An 18,610-nucleotide genomic window follows, 5' to 3' on the forward strand; every position below is an offset into this window, starting at 1 on the left:
GACTGGGGGTGTATCTTATATTTTTATATAACCCACCATGCCACGCACCTAGGAATCCTCAGAAAACACATATCATTTGACATTGCTATGCTAGTTTTTGGTGTCTTTAGCCATGAAATAAGTGTTAGGAGCCAGAAAAGCAATTTTTAGTTTGACTTTTCCAAATGCTGTTTTTGTTGGGAGGCTTTTCAGTCCCTTAAACTATCTTAGAAGGATAAATACATAACCTTTGCTGCAGTAACTGCTCTTCCAAATTCAACATGATTGATGCCCTGTGTTGTTTATTGCTCAAATAAGAAAAATCAGAATGGACTGCACGATCATTTTGAGATACGGCAAGTCCAGATAATTTTATTCTAACTTAATCATTTTTTTTTTTTACCAATCCATCTCCTGGAGGTGATTTATCACAGAGCCTGCCATGGGTTCTTTAAAATAAATGAGTAAAGTTTCAAAAAGACAGAAAAGTTGCAGGAGGGCACCAACCAACCACAAAATAAATAAAAACATACTTTCGTGTGTCCCCCCATCACACACGCGCCCCCCCCCCAAGAATTGCAGAATAATCCAGTCCACGAGGGGAAATGATTTGATGGCAATGAGCTTTCATGCAGAGAGCACTGCCAGCGGTCCTCAGTGTGGGAAGGAGGCATCCGTACTGCTTTGACGGGAGAATGTGCTCCGCAAAGAACCACCATTGAGTGGACACGGCAAGCGTTTAGCAGATGAAACTTCCTCGGCGGCTGTTTTTGCTCTGCTCTCTGAATGTCTTTCTACTTTGTTCCTTAAGTCAGTTGGAGATATTTTTTTCTCCTTTGACCAAACCAGGAGATTCATCTTTAGACAGAAACTAATCAGCTTGGTGTCATTGAACTAATTAATGGCTTCTCCACTTTGGGCCTCAGTTTAAAAAGTGAAGGGTATATTAATTTCGTGGGCTTGTGGTAGCAAACTACCACAAACCAAGTGATGTAAAACGATAGAAATTCATTTCCTCATGGTTCTAGAGGCCAGAAGTCCAAAATAGAGTGTCCCCAGGGCCATGTTCCCTCAAAACCTGTAGTGAAGACCCTTCCAGCTTCTGGTGGGAGCCGTCTGTCCAGCCTGTGCCTCTCCTGTCACGTGGGCTTTTCCCAGTGTGCTTTCTCCTCCTTTTATACAGGAGATTGGGGTTGGATTGGGCCCACCCTAATTGAGAATGACCTTATTTTAACTCAGTGACATCTGCAAAGAGCCTGTTTGCAAATAAAGCCATATTTCAGGGGACTGGAGGTTATGGAAGCAGGAAAGATTGGAATCATGGTTGAGAAGAAGGTGACTAACCAAGACCGAATAGACATGGCGGGAAGGGTTAGTACCCGGCTGACATGCATTACACCGGCTTCATGCTTTCTCTGCTAGTTCCCAGTGGCCTAGGTGTTTGTATAAGGGGGTGGATTGAGCATAAACCCAAGCTGGGCGTTTGCTAGGCTGGGGTAGAGAAAGAATGGTGCAAGGAAAGCCATTCCATGGGTGGTTTGAGCAGAGGATGGGCGACCATCAAGGGAGTCACTGAAGAAAGGACCCCCCTTTGCGAGGGGGAGTTGAGGAGACCACCCTGAAATCAAGCAAAGCTTACACCATCACATTCCAATGCAAAATACAGGTTGATTTCATAGAAACAGGGTTGAGGGTTGGGGTTCCTAAACCCACCCCCATATAATACAAGAATCAAGGTGTTTGTTTTATTGCTGAGTTCTATAGAGTAAATTTGTCCTCCTATCTGATATATTATTGGACCTTTAGTTAAAGTTGCATATGAATAGTGATGGCATGATCAACTTAATTATTTACCATTTACCAATTAAAAAAACTGGCATTTATTGAATATCTACTCAGTCAGCTCTGCACTACCTATTTTCATATTCAGTAGAACATTAAGTCCAACCCTGGAAAGCAAGCATTTTTATTCTCATTTTATTCATGAGGAAACAAACCTGGGTTAAGTTTCCCTGTTACCCCACACCCTACCGCTAGTTAGCGGCAGAATTCAGAATTAAATTTACAGCCTCTTAGAGCTCTTCCCACCACATCCCAGCTTCCTGCACTGAGGTGCTTGCACCATGGTATTTTCCTAAAGACGGACTGAAGCAGCTCTAAGGCATCGTGGGGGCATTTAACTTACAGAGATGCACCAGCTGGGAAAAATAAAGACAGTTCCGTCCTTAGACTGTGTTACAGTTTATAAATAGTGATTGTTTCTCTTGATTTTCCTGGCCCCTCTTTAGGGGAAAGGGTCACTCTTATCCCGCTTCCTCATTAAGGCTGGTCTGAGAGTTGTACCCAGCCTCCTGCTCCTGCTGGAACTTGGCTTTTCCTGCTAGCCTCTGCTGTCTTCAGGCTGTAGAAGCTTGTCTGATGTGTTGGCCATGAGGGGAAGAGCGTATATGTGAGCCCTGGAGAAGGGGCGAAGGTGACAAAAGAGGGATGCACATGTGGTCGTGGTATTGAAATCTTCTAGGACACTCTGTCTACCTGGAGATACCACTTCCGGATAGCATTTATAGGAATTTACACTTGTTAGGTGAAAGAGAGGCTAATCTCCTGCTGTTCTCGATTATCCCAGACAGTGGAACTCATTACCCAACAAAGAGAATTTCAGTATTCAGTAAGACTCTGGAATTTTAACATTTCTTTTTTCCTACGCTGTGCTCCATGCTTGGAAAATTCTAGATAAACCCAGGCCAAATGAATTTGTTAGGTTTGTCTTTAACCTTGCAAAAACATCTTTTACTTAGAGCCACCACCATAACCCATCTATCCCTACTCATTTGTTTGTCACCTCAGATGCATGAATTGAGTGCTTACGCCGTGCTAGTATTAAAGACTTTTTCGTCAATTCAATATCAAGATTGCAGTATCGTGGGAAGGAAATTCTCTAATTTTAATTCATTTCTATAATATTTGTTATAATCAATGAGATATAACCTATTCAATTTTTTGAATTTTGTTTAGATTTCTATTTTAAAGTAATTTTAAACAAAGAAAACTTGCGAAAACAGTACAAATCATTCTCTTATATCCCTATCCCTACTTCTCCTATACTCCTGCAATACTGTTAGTGTATTTTATAACCACAGTGTAATTATCAAGGACAGGAAATTAACATTGGCACAGCATTATTAATCCAACTTATTTGAATTTTACCAATTTTTCTACCAGTGTCTCCTTTCTGTCTTGGGATCCCACGTTCCTTTAGACATTATTTCTTTTTAATCCCCTCCAGTCTGTAACATTTCCTCAGTCTTTCCTTGTTGCTCATGATCTTGACACTTCCAAAGGTTATTGATCAGCTGCTTTGTAAAGTGAGGCTCAATTTGGGCCTGTCTTATGTTTTCTCACGATTGAAGTGAGGTTATGCATTTTTGGTGAAAATACCGTATAGATGACGCTTTTCTCCTCCCCAGCACATTGTACCAAAGTGTTCATGATGATGTTGATGTGTCTTATTTCCAGTGACATTGACCTCAATCTCTTAGTTAGGTTGCTGTCTACCAGTTTCTCCACTGTAAAGTTGCTGTCTTCTCCTTTATGACTGATAAATATCTTGAGGGGAGATACTTTAAGGTTATGCAAATCCTGTTTCTCTTCAAACTTGCGTTCACTAACCTAAGCACCCATCAGTAGATCTTGTCTGCAGCATTCATTAATGTAAGTCTAAGGGTGATACTCTTTCCTTTCTTTTTCACAGTTATTAATTGGAATTCTCTTACAAGAAAGCTGGTTTCTGTATTTGATTACTTATTTATATTAGTATGGACTCATGGATATTGATTTTATTCCATGGATGAATCTGATACTATTATTAATTATTTTGTCACTCATATTTTTCCAGCTTTGGCCATGAGAAACTCCTTTAGGTTGGCTTCTGCATTCTTTGAACAAGGCTTCCTTTCTTTCTGTCTTTCTTGAGTATTTCCTCATTTTCTGGCCCCATAAGATGTTCCAGACTCATCCTGTATTTCCCTGTTCCAGCCTGGGTACAACTACTTCTCCAAGGAGGAGCCTTATTTATTTTATTGGATGATGGTGTTTAGAGACCAAGATACGGGCACTGAGTGTGCTCATTGTTTCTGGGGGTCATCGGTTCTAAGCCTCTCCACGAACAAAGCAAGGACATATATGCATGCACACTAACCCCTGGACACACATGTATCTACATTTTGCGTCTATGTATGTATTAGAAACCACGAGTTTACACGAATACCTCTGATTCCAGGCCAACACCGCACAGTTCATTTTAGCCTTCCCCTTTTCCTTGTAGCTTGTTTTTCCAACAGTAAGAAAACTGGTTTTCATTCTCTCCAATGTATGTATATATTTGCAGAGTAGTTTGATTCCAGCACACACATTAAGTAGTTTCAGAATTCCTAACCCATAGTTCAGAGGGATCTTTTTGTCTTTAGCTTTATGGTATCCAGTCAAGATACTGTTTTCTGAAATTGCTTATGTTGGTTCTTTCATTCCCCACCCTTCCATGTAGTTTTGTGATTTATCTGAAGTACGGTTTTACTTTGTTGTGGTGTTGCTATTCTTTTTTGGGTTCCCCTACGTCCTGATTGTTTTTTATTGTTAGCTTTGTTTTTGGAGTGTGCAAAAAGTATGTGAAACCCCACTATGGGCTAAGACTGGACGTTATACCAATAAATATACCCCAGAGAAGTGCTTCTCCTTCCTCATGCAGACACCTCATGCCCAATCCCTCCTTCTTCCCACCCACCCCCTATACATAACCAACCTCTGGTTTCTGGTTTCTGCTTCCTGTGTTTGTTTTTTTTTTCACAAATGAGGATGTACGTATGTATATTTTCTTAGATCTCTTTCTTATAGAGTGGGTCACATACTATAGATGGTCTGTTGGACTTCGCACACTCCATGATGAAAATCACAACAGTCAGTTTATAGAGGTCTTCGTTCTTTCTTGCAGCTGTACCATAGTACCATTGTATGGATGAACCATAGTTTCTTCAGCCACGTATTGTTTCCAATGTCTTGTCATTACAGAGCTGCAATGAACATAACCTTCTGCATGTCTATTTTTGTATTGTTAGAGGTATATCTTCCCAGAAGTGATGTAGTTCAAAGGATAAGTGTGTATTTTATTAGGTATTGCCAAATTTTGCTCTAAAAGGATTGCACTATTTTTCAGTGCAAAGTATGAGAACACCTTTTTCCTCACAGCCTCACCAATACAGTGTGCCATACTTTTCTTTCTTTTTTGGGAGGGTGTCGGAACAGTTTCATAGGTGAAAAACTGCGATTCAGTGGTTCTATTTCTATAATTTGGCATGCGTTTGGTGCTTTTTAATATATCTGAGGACCTTTTATATCCTTTTTGTGATTTGTCCGCTCATGTCTTTTTCTCCTGTTTCTACTTTTTTGGTCTTTTGTCACCTCGATATTTTAGAGTTTTTTAAATACATTATGGATATTAGCTATTTGTCCATGGTACATGTTATGAATAATTTATCCCAGTTTGTCAGTTGCCTTTTGTTCATGATGTTTTTGTGATGCAAAAAAAACTTAAAAATGTTTATGTAGTCAAATTTATCACTCTTTTATTGCTTCTGGATTTTGAATCCTCCTTAGAAAGCCTTTCCCTATGTAAGGTCAAAGAGGAAATCACCCATGTTATGAAAATAGTTTGAAACATTAAAGACATACACACGGTAGGGTTTGTTAAGATTCCTTTGCAACTGGGAATGTTAAGACCCCTCCCTTATTCTTCTAAATAAATGCCTGGCCATCAGCCTTCCCGGCTGAGTCCTGTTATCAATTCTCATCCACCTAATCACCCCATCTTCAAGCTTCCCTGGTCTCTTTAGACCCAGGGACCCCATCTAAAACTACGCCGGGGTATTGAAGACTATCTCGCCTTCTCCAGTGCTTTTTTACTCTTAAGTGAATTCTCTTTTGTCCTGGTAGTATTATTAAGTATTAGCAGCTTCAGAAGTTTCTGCTGACTCAAGCCCAGAGTCGGCACCTACTCACTTTGCCTCCCTTCCCTTTCTGCCTCATCTCCTTTGTTCTCCTAAAATTCACCTTCCTCCTTTTTCAGAGACCATTCAGCCACAGCCTCTCAGTGGACGAATGAGCACCTTCACAGCTATGCCTTCTGCATGATGCACATCATAGCCAAGTGATAGGGCGTAAACCCGACAGAGTCAGGCCCATCCAGCAGAACACAGATATAAAGTCATCTGAAAAACATATGAAAATGAGTCTTTTCCACATGTTGCAGAGAATAGTAGCTACAAAATATACTGAAATATTTCAGACCTATACAAGTGTTAGGTTTTCTTCATGTTCATTATGACATTTATTTAAGCACCTTAGCAGGATTTTGTTAGCATGGTATTTTGCATATCAGTGAATAAAGAACCTCAGTGATGTCTGAAAGGAAGACAGTCTTTCAACCTTCCCCTCTCCCTTTCCTTCCTTCTCTCTCTCCCTCCTTCCCTCCCCATGTAAACCAAAGGGTGAAGTCTGTCCTGAGGCCACTGGTTTTGGAAGGTCAGAATGACCTAGCAGTATGCTTAGGAGAGAAGCCATCTGCCAGGAAAACCCAAGATAGAGACAGAAGCCACAGGGCTTGCCACTGCATAGTCATGCATTTCCATTTGTAACGTTGACTGGTGTGGACGTTTTAATAACTGACCTACAGACCTCTGCAGGTTGTCTCTTGATAAATATTTACTATTTGGGTTAAGCAGTGACGGGCCAGTCTCAGCTTCATTCTGAAGAAGTCTAATGGAAGGCCAAGACATACTATTTAATAACACAAGCTTCTGAAATTCATACAGTGGCTGAAGGGAAGAAATGAGAGGAGGAGGATAAACATAGAGCATTCTTGTCTCCCACCATGTTGATTGATTGATTGGTTGTTTCTTCATTTATTTTCTTTCAGGGACCCTCAAAGTCTGGACCCACCGGAAGTGAGCAATGCGAAGCTTCAGTATGCAGGGTGGGGCCCCAAAGGCCAGCAGCTGGTAAGCCAATCGAGCTCAGTGACCAGGTTTGAATTTGATGAAGTTTACATACTGCAGGCGGGATCTGCTCACTACGTTCAGGGTCTGTGTTTGCATGAGTTGAACTTTGGAAAGGTACACCAGAATATTCGCCTGTGTAAAATGGACATTTCTTTTTTTGATTAGAGAATTATGTAACGGCAGGTGCTCTGGTTCCCCGATCTGAGACCCTTGAGTGGTCCCCACTTAGCTAGCTGCGTGTAGACTCCAGAGGTACCGTGAGGTCAAGGAGATAAACCTTGTCGAAAAGACCAATGGGAATTAGCAGAGTCACGGAGCCGTTGCGGGTTTCTTTCGTTTTGCTCTTGGAAGCCTGGCTCTGTTCTTCGGAGGGTTTTGGGAGAAGGTGGATTTGCTGGCCATCGTGGAGCCGTCCTCCCTGCGAGCGGCGTCAGCATGTGGCCAGCGCTGCCTCATGGCTTCACATCATGCCCTTCTGCGTCTTGATGCTGATTACATACAGCGGCATTTTAAAAACACTTTTCCTAAAATAACACAGAAAATGATTATTTTAAAAAGCTTGAGGTGAGATCGTATTGGACAGTCTGTCTGTTGTCTTAGGAATTGAAATAATCTTATTTTTCCCAATGGTATGGTTATACTGGTTGCATATTAATTCCATTTCCTTGAAATGACTTAAGGAAATAGGAAGATACAGGCCACAGAACTGTCCTAGCTATGACTAAAGGGTCCCCAGTGCCCGACACGCAGCGATCAGGATTTGAAAAGCATGTTTAGCCAGTGGGAGTCAGCTTGTGACTTGGGGGGAAGGGGGGGGGGCCAGGAGGCGGGTGAACACCCCCCGCCAACTCAGTTACAAGGAGACGAAACTCACCTTTCCTCAGAGTTGCTAACTCTTCCACAAGGAGAAGCCGCGACATCATAGAAGGTTGTGGAAGCCCGAGACTCGCGTGACTGAGTCTCCAACAGCTGACTTTAAGTCCCTCTGATGTCATGATGGAAGGTGTGTCTGGGAGCAAAGTGCACCCATATCCGTCAGATCACTCCGTACAAGTGACATGTTGCCTCCACAGAGGCTCTCCCAAGTCTCCACGGTCCTCGGGCAGCCCGCTGCCCACAGCCTTGCACGCCGGCCTCATTCCCCCACGTGGGGAAGAGCTCACGGGCGGGCAGCCTTCCTGAGGGGCCACTGCCCAGCCTCCGTACAGGCGTCAGGGTGAGGACATTGTGACTCACACACTGGTCAGCGTCTCTTCCCGGCAGGCCCGTGGCCTCTTCCCTTGTGTCCCGGTGATTATCACTAAGCTTAGGGACTCACGCTTCCCCATCAGCACCCAGGAGAGGCCAGACCCTGGAACCAAGGTCGCACAACCTGGTCCTGCCTTCTGGAAAGGGCTTCTGGTTTACGGTAAATTTAACCCACAGTTCCTAAAGAAGGACGGGTGTGAGCACGTGCGTGCAAGCAAACACACACACTTTAGGATTCTGTCTGGAATTTGCAGGCAGGTGGAGCTGCAGAATGTTCCCTCTCTAGGCCACTTACGTATTAGGCCAGCCCCTTCCGTATCTGAAGCTGCTTGTGTCCTGCTTTCTAGGGGTTGGGGGTGGGCTGAAGGGTCACAGTCATCCTGCTCAACCTCTTAAAGAACTGGCAGCAAAGCTAAGTAGGCGCCAGGTTCTCTGAGAAAGCGTCCCTGACTCCACTCCCCACCGCTGGCTCCGTCTCTGGACTCCCGTGTCTCCGTGCAGACTCCCATCACTTGGACTTCTTGGTGTGAACTTAGGGTCTGTCCTCTTCCGCCAGCTTCATCTGGGCATCCAGCTCCATCACCTTGTATTCTGAGTGCCTAGCCCAGCGCCTAGTGTTCAGGATATATTTGTTGAGGTCAAAAATGGATGCATGGAGGCGCCTGGGTGGCTCAGTCGGTTAAGCGTCCGACTTCGGCTCAGGTCATGATCTCACAGTTGGTGAGTTCGAGCCCCGCGTTGAGCTCTGTGCTGACAGCTCGGAGCCCGGAGCCTGCTTCGGATTCTGTGTCTCCCTCTCTCTCTCTGTCCCTCCCCTGCTCGTACTCTGTCTCTCTCTCAAAAATAAATAAACATTAAAAAAATGTTTTTAAATGGATACATGAATGGATTTATTACATAATATATCCTTGTGACCCTCAGTCGCTTAAACACAAAGTGATTGGGTGCAGACAAGCAGCCACGATCTGTGTGGATGTTCAGGACATTACTTAACAGTAGGGAAGTTCACCTTCCTTTCTGCTCCAAGGAAATGAGTGTTCAGGTAAGTAATAATTGCTAGTATTTGGGCTTAGTCCCAAAAGTACTAATGTGCTCAGGGAATTTTTGAGTTATTAACATTTTTGAACTTCTGGTTTTTATTATACAGTTCTTGTACCGAGTGTGGTTGGTAGGCAATGTAACTCACCCCGGAGAGCATCCTGTACAGGATGCAGGGGTCAGCACGCTGTTCCTCTTAAGGGGCCGGGTAGCAGGTGTTTTAGGCTTTGCAAGCCCACACAGGAACGTCTGGGTCTCAACTCTCCACTGTGCTGTTGTAGAGAGAAAGCAGTTATAGGCAACACAGAAAGAGATGGACAGTATTTTGTTCTGATAAAACTTTATTTACACACACAGATGTTCTGGCCCGAAGGCTGTGGTTGCTGACCCGTGTTTCGGGGGGGATCGTACGCTCTCTCGGCTGTCCTCAAATGAGGAAAGCCTGGCCCGGGGACCAGCACCCTGGTGACAGGTACTCCCGGGGCTCGCTTTCTCGGCAAAGAAAGTCTGCAACCCGTGAGCAGGCTTTGCAAAGACACTAACAAACCCCTCATTGCCATTTTACTTGAAAAAGCAAATATTACTCCCCGAAGGAAATCTACTCTAATTATAAAGAGTCTAAAATGAGTGATTCTCCTTCAGGAACAGAGAACACAGCTGGAGTTCAAGTTCACCTGAGGGCTTTCTGAGCATCCTCACCTCCTGGTGAGGAGTGATTTCAGCAGCCCCTTTGGCTCGGGGACCCCGTAAGTCCCAGGGAGACGGCACCCCACCCTGGGAGCAGGCTAACGGCGTTCTCTCATGTCTCCACACGGCCTCCAGTTACTGACTCTTGCCTCCTAGGGTAACTTTTGTCGGACCTTCCGCTCACATCTTAGGTAATAAATACTGCCTGATGGGCCCATTGTTAGAGGAGCCTGCTGAGCCTGAAAATAGGAAAATGGATTTGGCTAGATTAAATGAGATTAAGGGAGAAAATATATGTAAAGGGTTGAGGAAGTGTCTTCCCCTCCATCTTTATGTGGTCAGTGGACATAGCCGTTCACATTGAAAACACGTGATTTCTAAAGTTTTCCCCGTACTTTATCCCCTGCAGATAAACTTTGGCCTACATGGAGTGCTTCTCTGAGTTTCTCTTCTTTGATCTTTGGTGAAGCCCTCCCCCTTACGTGTGTGTCTGTTCATGTGAAGTCCTGTCTCTGCTAACCTTCAATATGACTGTTTGTCCATCTGAACGTAGCCTTGCATCTTCTAATACATAATCTCTGCAAGGACATCGTTTTAATGTTTGTTTATTTATTTATCTTGAGAGAGAGAAAGAGAGCACACAAGCAGGGGAGGGCCAAAGAGAGAAGGAGAGAGAATTCCAAGCAGGCTCTGCACTGTCAGCGCAGGGCCTGACGTGGGGTTCAAACTCACAAGCCGTGAGATCACGACCTGAGTTGAAATCAAGAGTCAGAAGCGGGGGCCTCCTATGCGTCTCTGGCATGCTCCGGGAGCTCAGGCCCCCTCGGCCTGTCTTAGCGGGTTAGCGCGCACGCATAGGGTACTTTGGAGAATTGTTGCATGTTTCCCTTTGGAGCCAAGTGCCGTGGAAAGTTCTACAAATGTGATTGCATGGCATTAGACAACAGTAAGGATTGGAGGCTGGCATCTTTGCTGGCCTACTCGGATGATCAGAGACAGAAAATGGGCTCCTGTTCGGTTGGCCTGCTACCACGATGGTGACAAATGGACAGCTTTGAAAGCGAAGTCTAATAAGCCTCTTGGGAGTTCTTCAACACCAAGGTGGCTTCAGCACCTGACAAATGACGAGCAGATAGGGTAGCCGGCCAGGGAAGCTGCCAGAACTGCCACTGGAGCGGTCCCGGCATGCAGGTGACAGTCCAGCAGAAGAAAACGGAGGGATGCTCACAGGCTCTGCTCTCCCGCGTCGAACAGGAAGCCGACTCCGTCATAGTCTCTCGAGGCACGCAAGGCTGTGGTGTGGATGACAGTGAGAGACTGCTCTGTGTCTTCCTGGAAACGAGGGAATAAAATTAACTACGTTTACCCAGATGGAGGGACTTCAGCTACACTGTGTGAAAAATTGCCTTGATTACATGGCTTGATAGACCCTAGGATACTTCTCCGGGGAAAGTCATGGACAGAATGACTCCCCAAGGAGAGTCGAGGAATCTGCTTCAGTGGCTTCTTTGTAAATGGCTCAGATAGCAGCTTTCCTGACGAGGTCGCAGGGCAGACTGGACTCTGGAACATTCTCCTGGCCCCGAGAGCTCTCGGGTTGACGGGGATGACCGGTGGTTGCTGTGGTCGGTCAGCCAGCGACCGGTGAGGGACCTGAAGGCCAGTCCTTTGTGTACACACAGTTTTGACCATCATTCACTCACGCATTTGTTCACGGTTTAGTAAATTCCCACTGAACACTTCCTGTGCTCTAGACACTGGAGTTTCACTAAATGCCGGAGATGCAGAAGCGAGGCACAGCTGTCTCCACCTCGTGGACAAGGCACCCGTCACCACGGTTACTAGCCATCAGCACCTGCACCTGTTCCGTGCTGCCCTGCCCGCCCCGCTGCATCTCCGTCCCCTCGGCACAAGCTCAGTGTCTGTCCATGGCAGGACACGTGACTGCCCCGCATCCCTGCGTGGGTGCTGGCCGAGTTTCCAGCCAGGACTCTTGGGCCCCCGGTCTTGGTGCAGTGATGCCGGCTGCAGCAAAGCCCTCCTGACGGTGAGGACATGCTGTCATTCCCTGGCCGCTTGATGTTCTTCCTGCAGAGCAGTTCTGCTCCCGGCCACAGTCTCAGCCGAGACTGAAGCCTGGGCCTCCTTGAGGGGACCAACCAGGCCCCCGTTTTCATTGTGGATTCTCAAGCCCCACCTTCCGTCAGACTTTCCTTCCAGGGTCCCAGCAGCCCTCCCCCGTGCAACCTTTTCCACCCGCGTCCTCTGAGCTGCCTGCTGTGAGCACCTTTGCAGGAGCCCTGGACCATCCTCCCCCTTAGTGGTTAGAGGCACGCGTCCTTAGGTCTGTGATATAACAACTGCCACGGTCAAATGACTGAGTCTGTTCTAAAGAAGCCAAGCTCTATAAATCAGCTTCTTCTGAGTCCTCTGGGCCCACTGTTTTTTTTTTTTTTAGTGCACCATTTTACCAAGGGTTCTTTCTAACATGTCAACAGCAAAAGAGAGCAAGGGTCTCACTTCCCGGGGTCATTAGCATCGCCTCGTGCTCCCTGTGGACTCATAGCAAACAAGCCATGCCTCTGGGAGTCAGTGGACGATCCGGAAGAATTAGAGCTGAAGGGTTTTTGTGCTCACCCTCGGCCACTGCAGAGCACTCAGGTTTCTCCTGTAAAGGAAAAGAACCTTTAAAAATAGCCCATTAGATGGGGCGCCTGGGTGGCTCAGTCAGTAAAACGTCCGACTTCCTCTCAGGTCATGATCTCGCAGTCTGTGAGTTCAAGCCCCACGTCGGGCTCTGTGCTGACAGCTCGGAGCCTGGAGCCTGCTTTGGGTTCTGTGTCTCCCTGTCTCTCTGCCCCTCCCATGCTCATGCTCCGTCTGTCTCTGTCTCTCAATAATAAATAAATGTTTAAAAATTTTTTTAAAAAATAGCGATTAGCGTTGTAAAAATTCATGCCACCAAAATGTCAGTAGTTCAACATGAGATACCAGATGGAGAGATTGTTCTTGAAACACCCAAATGCTCTGTTAAAGGGAATAAAGAGCAGACAGGTAATAGACCTTTGGATTCACTCCGGGCAGGTGTGGGCATCTGCAGACACACTGGCATCCACGCGGGGACCCTGCTCTCCGTGTGGCAGCCAAGTGCAGACGGAAGGACGAGTGGGTGGCAGTCACCGCAAGGCCCCGACCTCACCCAGGGATGGGCAGGTGCAGCCAGGACACCTGCTACCATGCCGGGAGCAAGACGGCAGGAACCCAGGGACAACCCAACCCTGAACGACAAGCCCTCATCTGAAAACCTCGTTGCAACATCACAACTGCCTGTTCCGTCTCAGAATCTAAAGGTCTTCATTTAGAGCCTTAGAAGGAAAAGAACCTTTAGTTTGTTCTCTTTTTTTAATATGTATTTATTTATTTTGAGAGAGAGAGAGCAAGTGAGCACGAGTGGGGGAGGTATGGAGAGAGAGGGAGACACAGAATCTGAAGCAGGTTCCAGGCTGAGCTGTCAGCAAAGAGCCTGACGCAGGGCTCGAACCCACGAACTGTGAGATCGTGACCTGAGCCAAAATCACAAGTGGGACCCTCCACCAACTGAGCCACCCAGTTTGTTCTATTTTTTAAAGTTTATTTATTTTTGAGAGAGAGAGAGAACAAGCAGGGGAAAGGTAGAGAGAAGGGGAGACACAGAATCCCAAGCAGGCTCCAGGCTCCGAGCTGTCAGCACAGAGCCCAACGCGGGGCTCGAACCCACGGACCGTGAGACCATGACCCGAGCTGAAGTCAGATGTTCAACCGACTGAGTCACCCAGGCCCTCCTATTTTTTAAGGCTGTTAAAAACAAAACCTGTAGAGTCAGGAGGCCACTTTCAGATCTGGGTTCTGGCACTTGCCAAAGGTGTGATCTTAAGGCACTTAATCTCTCCAAGCCTCAGTTTCCTCATCTGTAAACTGGAGATAATAATGTGTATCTCATAGAGGTCACTGTATGGATTCGGTTAATTTATTAGAAGTACATGGTGTAGAACCTCATATAATGAAAATACTCAGTAAATGATGGATTGTTGTGCTGCTGCTATTAGGATTATTACTTGGCTTAACCAAAAGGTAGAGAATAGGAAAAAAACAGGAATGTCATCAAATGAGTGTTTGGTATGTGTCCTAAGGTGAGCGAGGCTACAGGTAACGCAGGGAGATAACACGGGTGTGTGGGTGGGCGCCCAGAGGGCTCAGTCTCTTCTTTGGCTCTTCTCCAGCTTGCAGGTGGTGAAGGATGCTGCTCAGAAAGCTTCCCATCAGTCCCTGTCCCTCTAAGCCTGTAGCTCCTGGCAGGTTGGCAACCGTCCGTCTCCTTAGAAAAGGCCATTAAAGGTGACGGCAATTCCCCTGCTCCGATGTCACCCCAGAAATGATCCCTCAAACGGAGGGAATATGTTCCTATAAGAAACCTGGATGTTGGATCCCCAGAACTTAGTCATCTTGTAACGGGAAATTTGTACCCTGAGACCAGCATCTGTCGTCTCCCCTCCCCCCGCCCCCCAGTGCCTGGTGACCACCGTTCTATTCCTGGTTTCTGTGAGTTCAGACTTTGTAGATTCCACAGTAAGTGAGATCATACAGTATTTGTCTTTCTCTGCCTGACTTATGTCAGGTAATTATGTGACAGGAGGGAGGCAGTAATCTTCCCATAGAGAAGTACATGACATCACCTTAAACTTAACACAATGTGACGTGTCCGTTATAACTCAGTAATGGTGGGGGAAGGCCTGAGGACCTCCTGTTTCCCTGTCCCAGGTACCCTGTCGTGACCCCAGGACCTCAAGCTGGATGGTGACTCTCTCTCCTGACCCTGATCAGGCAGCCACCTGAGCAGAAACGGGTGAGCTGTCTGCCCAAGGGCATGTTGCTTAACCGCTTCTGAGTCACTAAGGGGGCAAAGCAGAGTTTTATCAACGTTGACAAGTCCAATGAGGGGAGAAAGATGGATCTTTCCAGCAAGAGGAAATTATTTAATGAAATGTCGTAGACATGGAGAGGACCAGACTGAAGTGACATCCCATTAATAACTTATAAAAGCCTCTAATCAGTTTGGGTTAATTTGGTATTCATTGTAAAAACATTCATCATGGGCACTGAAGCCCATGACAGTAGCCAAGAAGTTAATATCACCGGGATGGAAATTGCCTTATGTATCCTCAAGTAATGGATGGAGCCAGTTCAGTGAGTGATTTACTAGCTCGCCAAGGGTACCCTTCAAGTTTAACGCAATGCACTCTCACTTGGTGGCCCTGTGGGACTCCCTCACTTAATTCGCACTCAAGTAAACAAGCCACGTTCTTGTCACTTAACCCGAGTGGGTGGGGCAACATGGTGGAACTACCTGACAGTCAATAGGTAAAGAATGAGGCGAATTTCTTAAAAAACATTTTTTTAAAAAGGGGGCACCTGACTGGCTCAATCTGTTAAGCGTCCATCTTTGGCTCAGGTCATGATGTCACGGTTTGTGAGTTCAAGCCCCACATCGGGCTCTGTGCTGACAGTGTGGGAGCCTGCTTGGGATTCTCTCTCCCTGTCTCTCTGCCCCTCCCCTGCTAGCTCTCTCTGTCTCTCCCTCTCAAAATAAATAAATAAACACAATTTTTTTTTTTAACTTAAGGCATGAGGGGAATTAGGAGGTGGTGGTTGGTGCTTTTTACTTCCACCAATAGGCTCTCTGAAAACACGGGGATTTCCAAACACAAAAGCAGCTTGTAACTGTGGGCGTTTTTTTTTTTTTTAAGTTTTATTTATTTTTGAGACAGAGAGAGACAGAGCATGAACGGGGGAGGGGCAGAGAGAGAGGGAGACACAGAATCGGAAGCAGGCTCCAGGCTCTGAGCCATCGGCCTAGAGCCCGACGCGGGGCTCCAACTCACGGACTGCGAGATCGTGACCTGAGCTGAAGTCGGACGTTTAACCGACTGAGCCACCCAGGCGCCCCTATAACTGTGGGATTTTAAAGGAAGTGAGGGCAACAATGTAAATAGTAAACTGTGGAGTTTTTAAATTTTTTGTCCTGCTGTATGAACACAGGGTAGGGGCTTAAGAGCAAATTCATTCTTGACACAATACAAAAAATATGTAGTAAGAGTCACAAAACACGTCCCCACGTTAGCAAAGAAGTCCCTTCTAAAGAGAAGCCAGAAGCAATGGTCACAAATGCATTCAAAACACTGTTATCTATAATGTTTTTTAAGTTTATTTATTTTGAGAGAGACACAGAGACAGCAAGCGGGGGAGAGGGAGAGAGAGGATCCCAAGCAGGCTCCACACTGTCAACACAGAACCTGACTCAGGGCTTGAACCTCAAGCGGTGCAATCATGACCTGAGCCAAAATCAAAAGTCAGATGCTTAACTGAGGCAGCCATGCACCCCTGTAATAATAATTGTTAGAGGCTATAAATATCCTAAGTGTTCATAGGAGAGTGATCTGCTAAAGCATGGCACATTGGCGGGATGAACTCGTCTGCGACCACAAGCGTTAAAAAGTGGCAGGTGGGTCGCATATGAACATGGGAACTGTATCATCTACTAATTAGCATTAGGACTAAACATAAGATATTTGGTATATGTTTTGCATATGAGGAAAGATGCTTATTTTGGTCTGGCCGAACTATGCACATTTCACCCACTTCTAAAGGTTTCCCGGACACAACATTATATATGCACTAGAAATGGGGGAAAAAAGAAAGCCCATCGTCAAATCTGAGGTTCATGAATTCCGCTCAGTAGACATGTGCTCCGACAATCCCACAGGGTAGAGCACAGCGCTCTCTGCTGGGACGGACGTGAGGAAGTCAGTCCTGGGTGGGGGGACAGTGCCTTTAACTATGTTAGTTTCAAAGTGCTATGCAAATGTGTCCTTTCTCCTGGCTCCGCTGCAAACCCTTGAGAGGTTATTTTCCAGATCCCACGTGTCAGCCCAAGCAATTAAGAAAAAGGCGGATTTTGGGTTGAAAGCCAGACCTGACCTGGTTGTACATGATGGTCTGTGAGCATAAACTGTGTTTTCTTCCTGATCAGAGCTTCCCCGATGCAGTTGTGCTGGAAACAGTGTGTTGTTCTTACAAAAAAATCTAATTTAAAAGGGTGCCCACATCAACCTTGGGAATATTAGGTTAGAGAATTTCAGGGTAATCTATCAAATAGGGTTTAAAAGCAGGACTAGGACACTGCATTAAGAAAGAGTGCCTTTAATGATTGGTTCCTTAGATAATGTAACAAGGCAGTTATAAATTAAAATAACCTTTTTTGACCTTCGATGGGGGTGCCAGGGTGGCAGCCGGGTTCACATTTGCAGCTCCAGGCAGACATCCCCCATTGGGTGGAGAGAGCAGGCTCTGGCCATTTGGAGATAATTCCAGTAGCTTAAGAGGTGATCTGTACCATTTGTGCTGCTAAAACTTCTCCTTAGTGTCCGTAATGGGCTTTTTTAGACCCTCTCGTGGACTTCTCCCATGTGAGTGGAAGGAACACCTCTTTCTCATGATTCCTAAAATACTTTGCAATTGGAAAATATCAAAGGAATGGCTCCATGTCTTTGGCCGTTGAGAATAACCATGACTTCTCCTTCTTCTAAAAGGCTGTAACATCGTCAGTGCCACAGATAATAACAGTTCCTCACGGGCCACTTTGTTTTATTATCCAGTCATTTTGATTTTGAATAACTTTATCTCCCAGATCAAATGTAAGCTGATCAAGGACAAAGAATGTTTTTCATTGCATTTCACTCTTGCATAGCCCATAGCTCCCTAGCTAGCAGAATACAGGTTTTCAACAAATACTCGTTAAATGGACGATATCCAGAAGGGAAAGTAAAATTAAATGTCAGATTTGTGGGCATGGATCCCAAATTCATGGAAATTGGAAAAACCTGGTGTCATAACCTCAACATTTTAAGATGTAACAACTTGTCTGATGCTTAATCAGCTCAGCAGTTCAGATGATAAGCAATACCATGGCAAGAATTCTAGATTTTAGAGTCAGACTTTTTTTCCCCCTCTGTTTGTTATGCTATGAATCATCTCCAAACTGAGATGTGGGTTCTCACTATTAAAATGTGTCAAGAACAGGCTGAGCTGAACTTTCTGACCAAAGGGGTGGAACCCGCTGGCTTTCCTCGGGAATTTCAGAGGATTAAATACTCTCTGTGCTTACCCCACCAAGGCACCAAAAGTGATTTCGTTCTCTTTAATATCAGAGCAAACCATCAGACTTGTTCCTCACTTCTCCGCCAGTCGTATCTGGATTGGTGAATGACGCGGAGATACTTAGGGACCAGCACAGGTAAGACTTAGCTCACTTAGTTCTTGCTTCCGAGAACTTTGGAGACATCTTAGCAACATCTAGGTCAGTTATTTGCAAATAACTCCTTCTGCCCTTTCTTCAAAACAGACTTCACGGGACTCCTCCTTGATGACATTTTGTTAGACTTCATGGATTATTACAAATCAATTACAAACACTGGAAAGTCACAGTACCTCGCTTCTTTAAGAAACCTTTCCTGACACCAGTGTCTTTCCATTCTTTGAGCTGGTTGTGTTCAGTCCACAAGGCATTTATGTTA

The 18,610-nt window shown here is 45.6% G+C and overlaps 1 protein-coding gene across 4 annotated transcripts in view; it reads left to right on the forward strand.

The window, feature by feature from the left end:
- Positions 1-18,610, forward strand: part of DPP6 (dipeptidyl peptidase like 6) — an 856,594-nt gene that overhangs the window by 676,578 nt on the left and 161,406 nt on the right. For all 4 annotated transcript variants that reach the window (XM_078437168.2, XM_078437166.2, XM_078437169.2 and 1 more), the window contains exon 7: positions 6,947-7,028. In XM_078437168.2, the coding sequence (XP_078293294.2) occupies positions 6,947-7,028 (82 nt within the window). The remainder of the gene's footprint in view (positions 1-6,946; positions 7,029-18,610) is intronic.

This window comes from Panthera onca, chromosome A2 (assembly GCF_046562875.1).
Source record: "Panthera onca isolate mPanOnc1 chromosome A2, mPanOnc1 haplotype 2, whole genome shotgun sequence".
Taxonomy (NCBI): Eukaryota; Metazoa; Chordata; class Mammalia; order Carnivora; family Felidae; genus Panthera; species Panthera onca.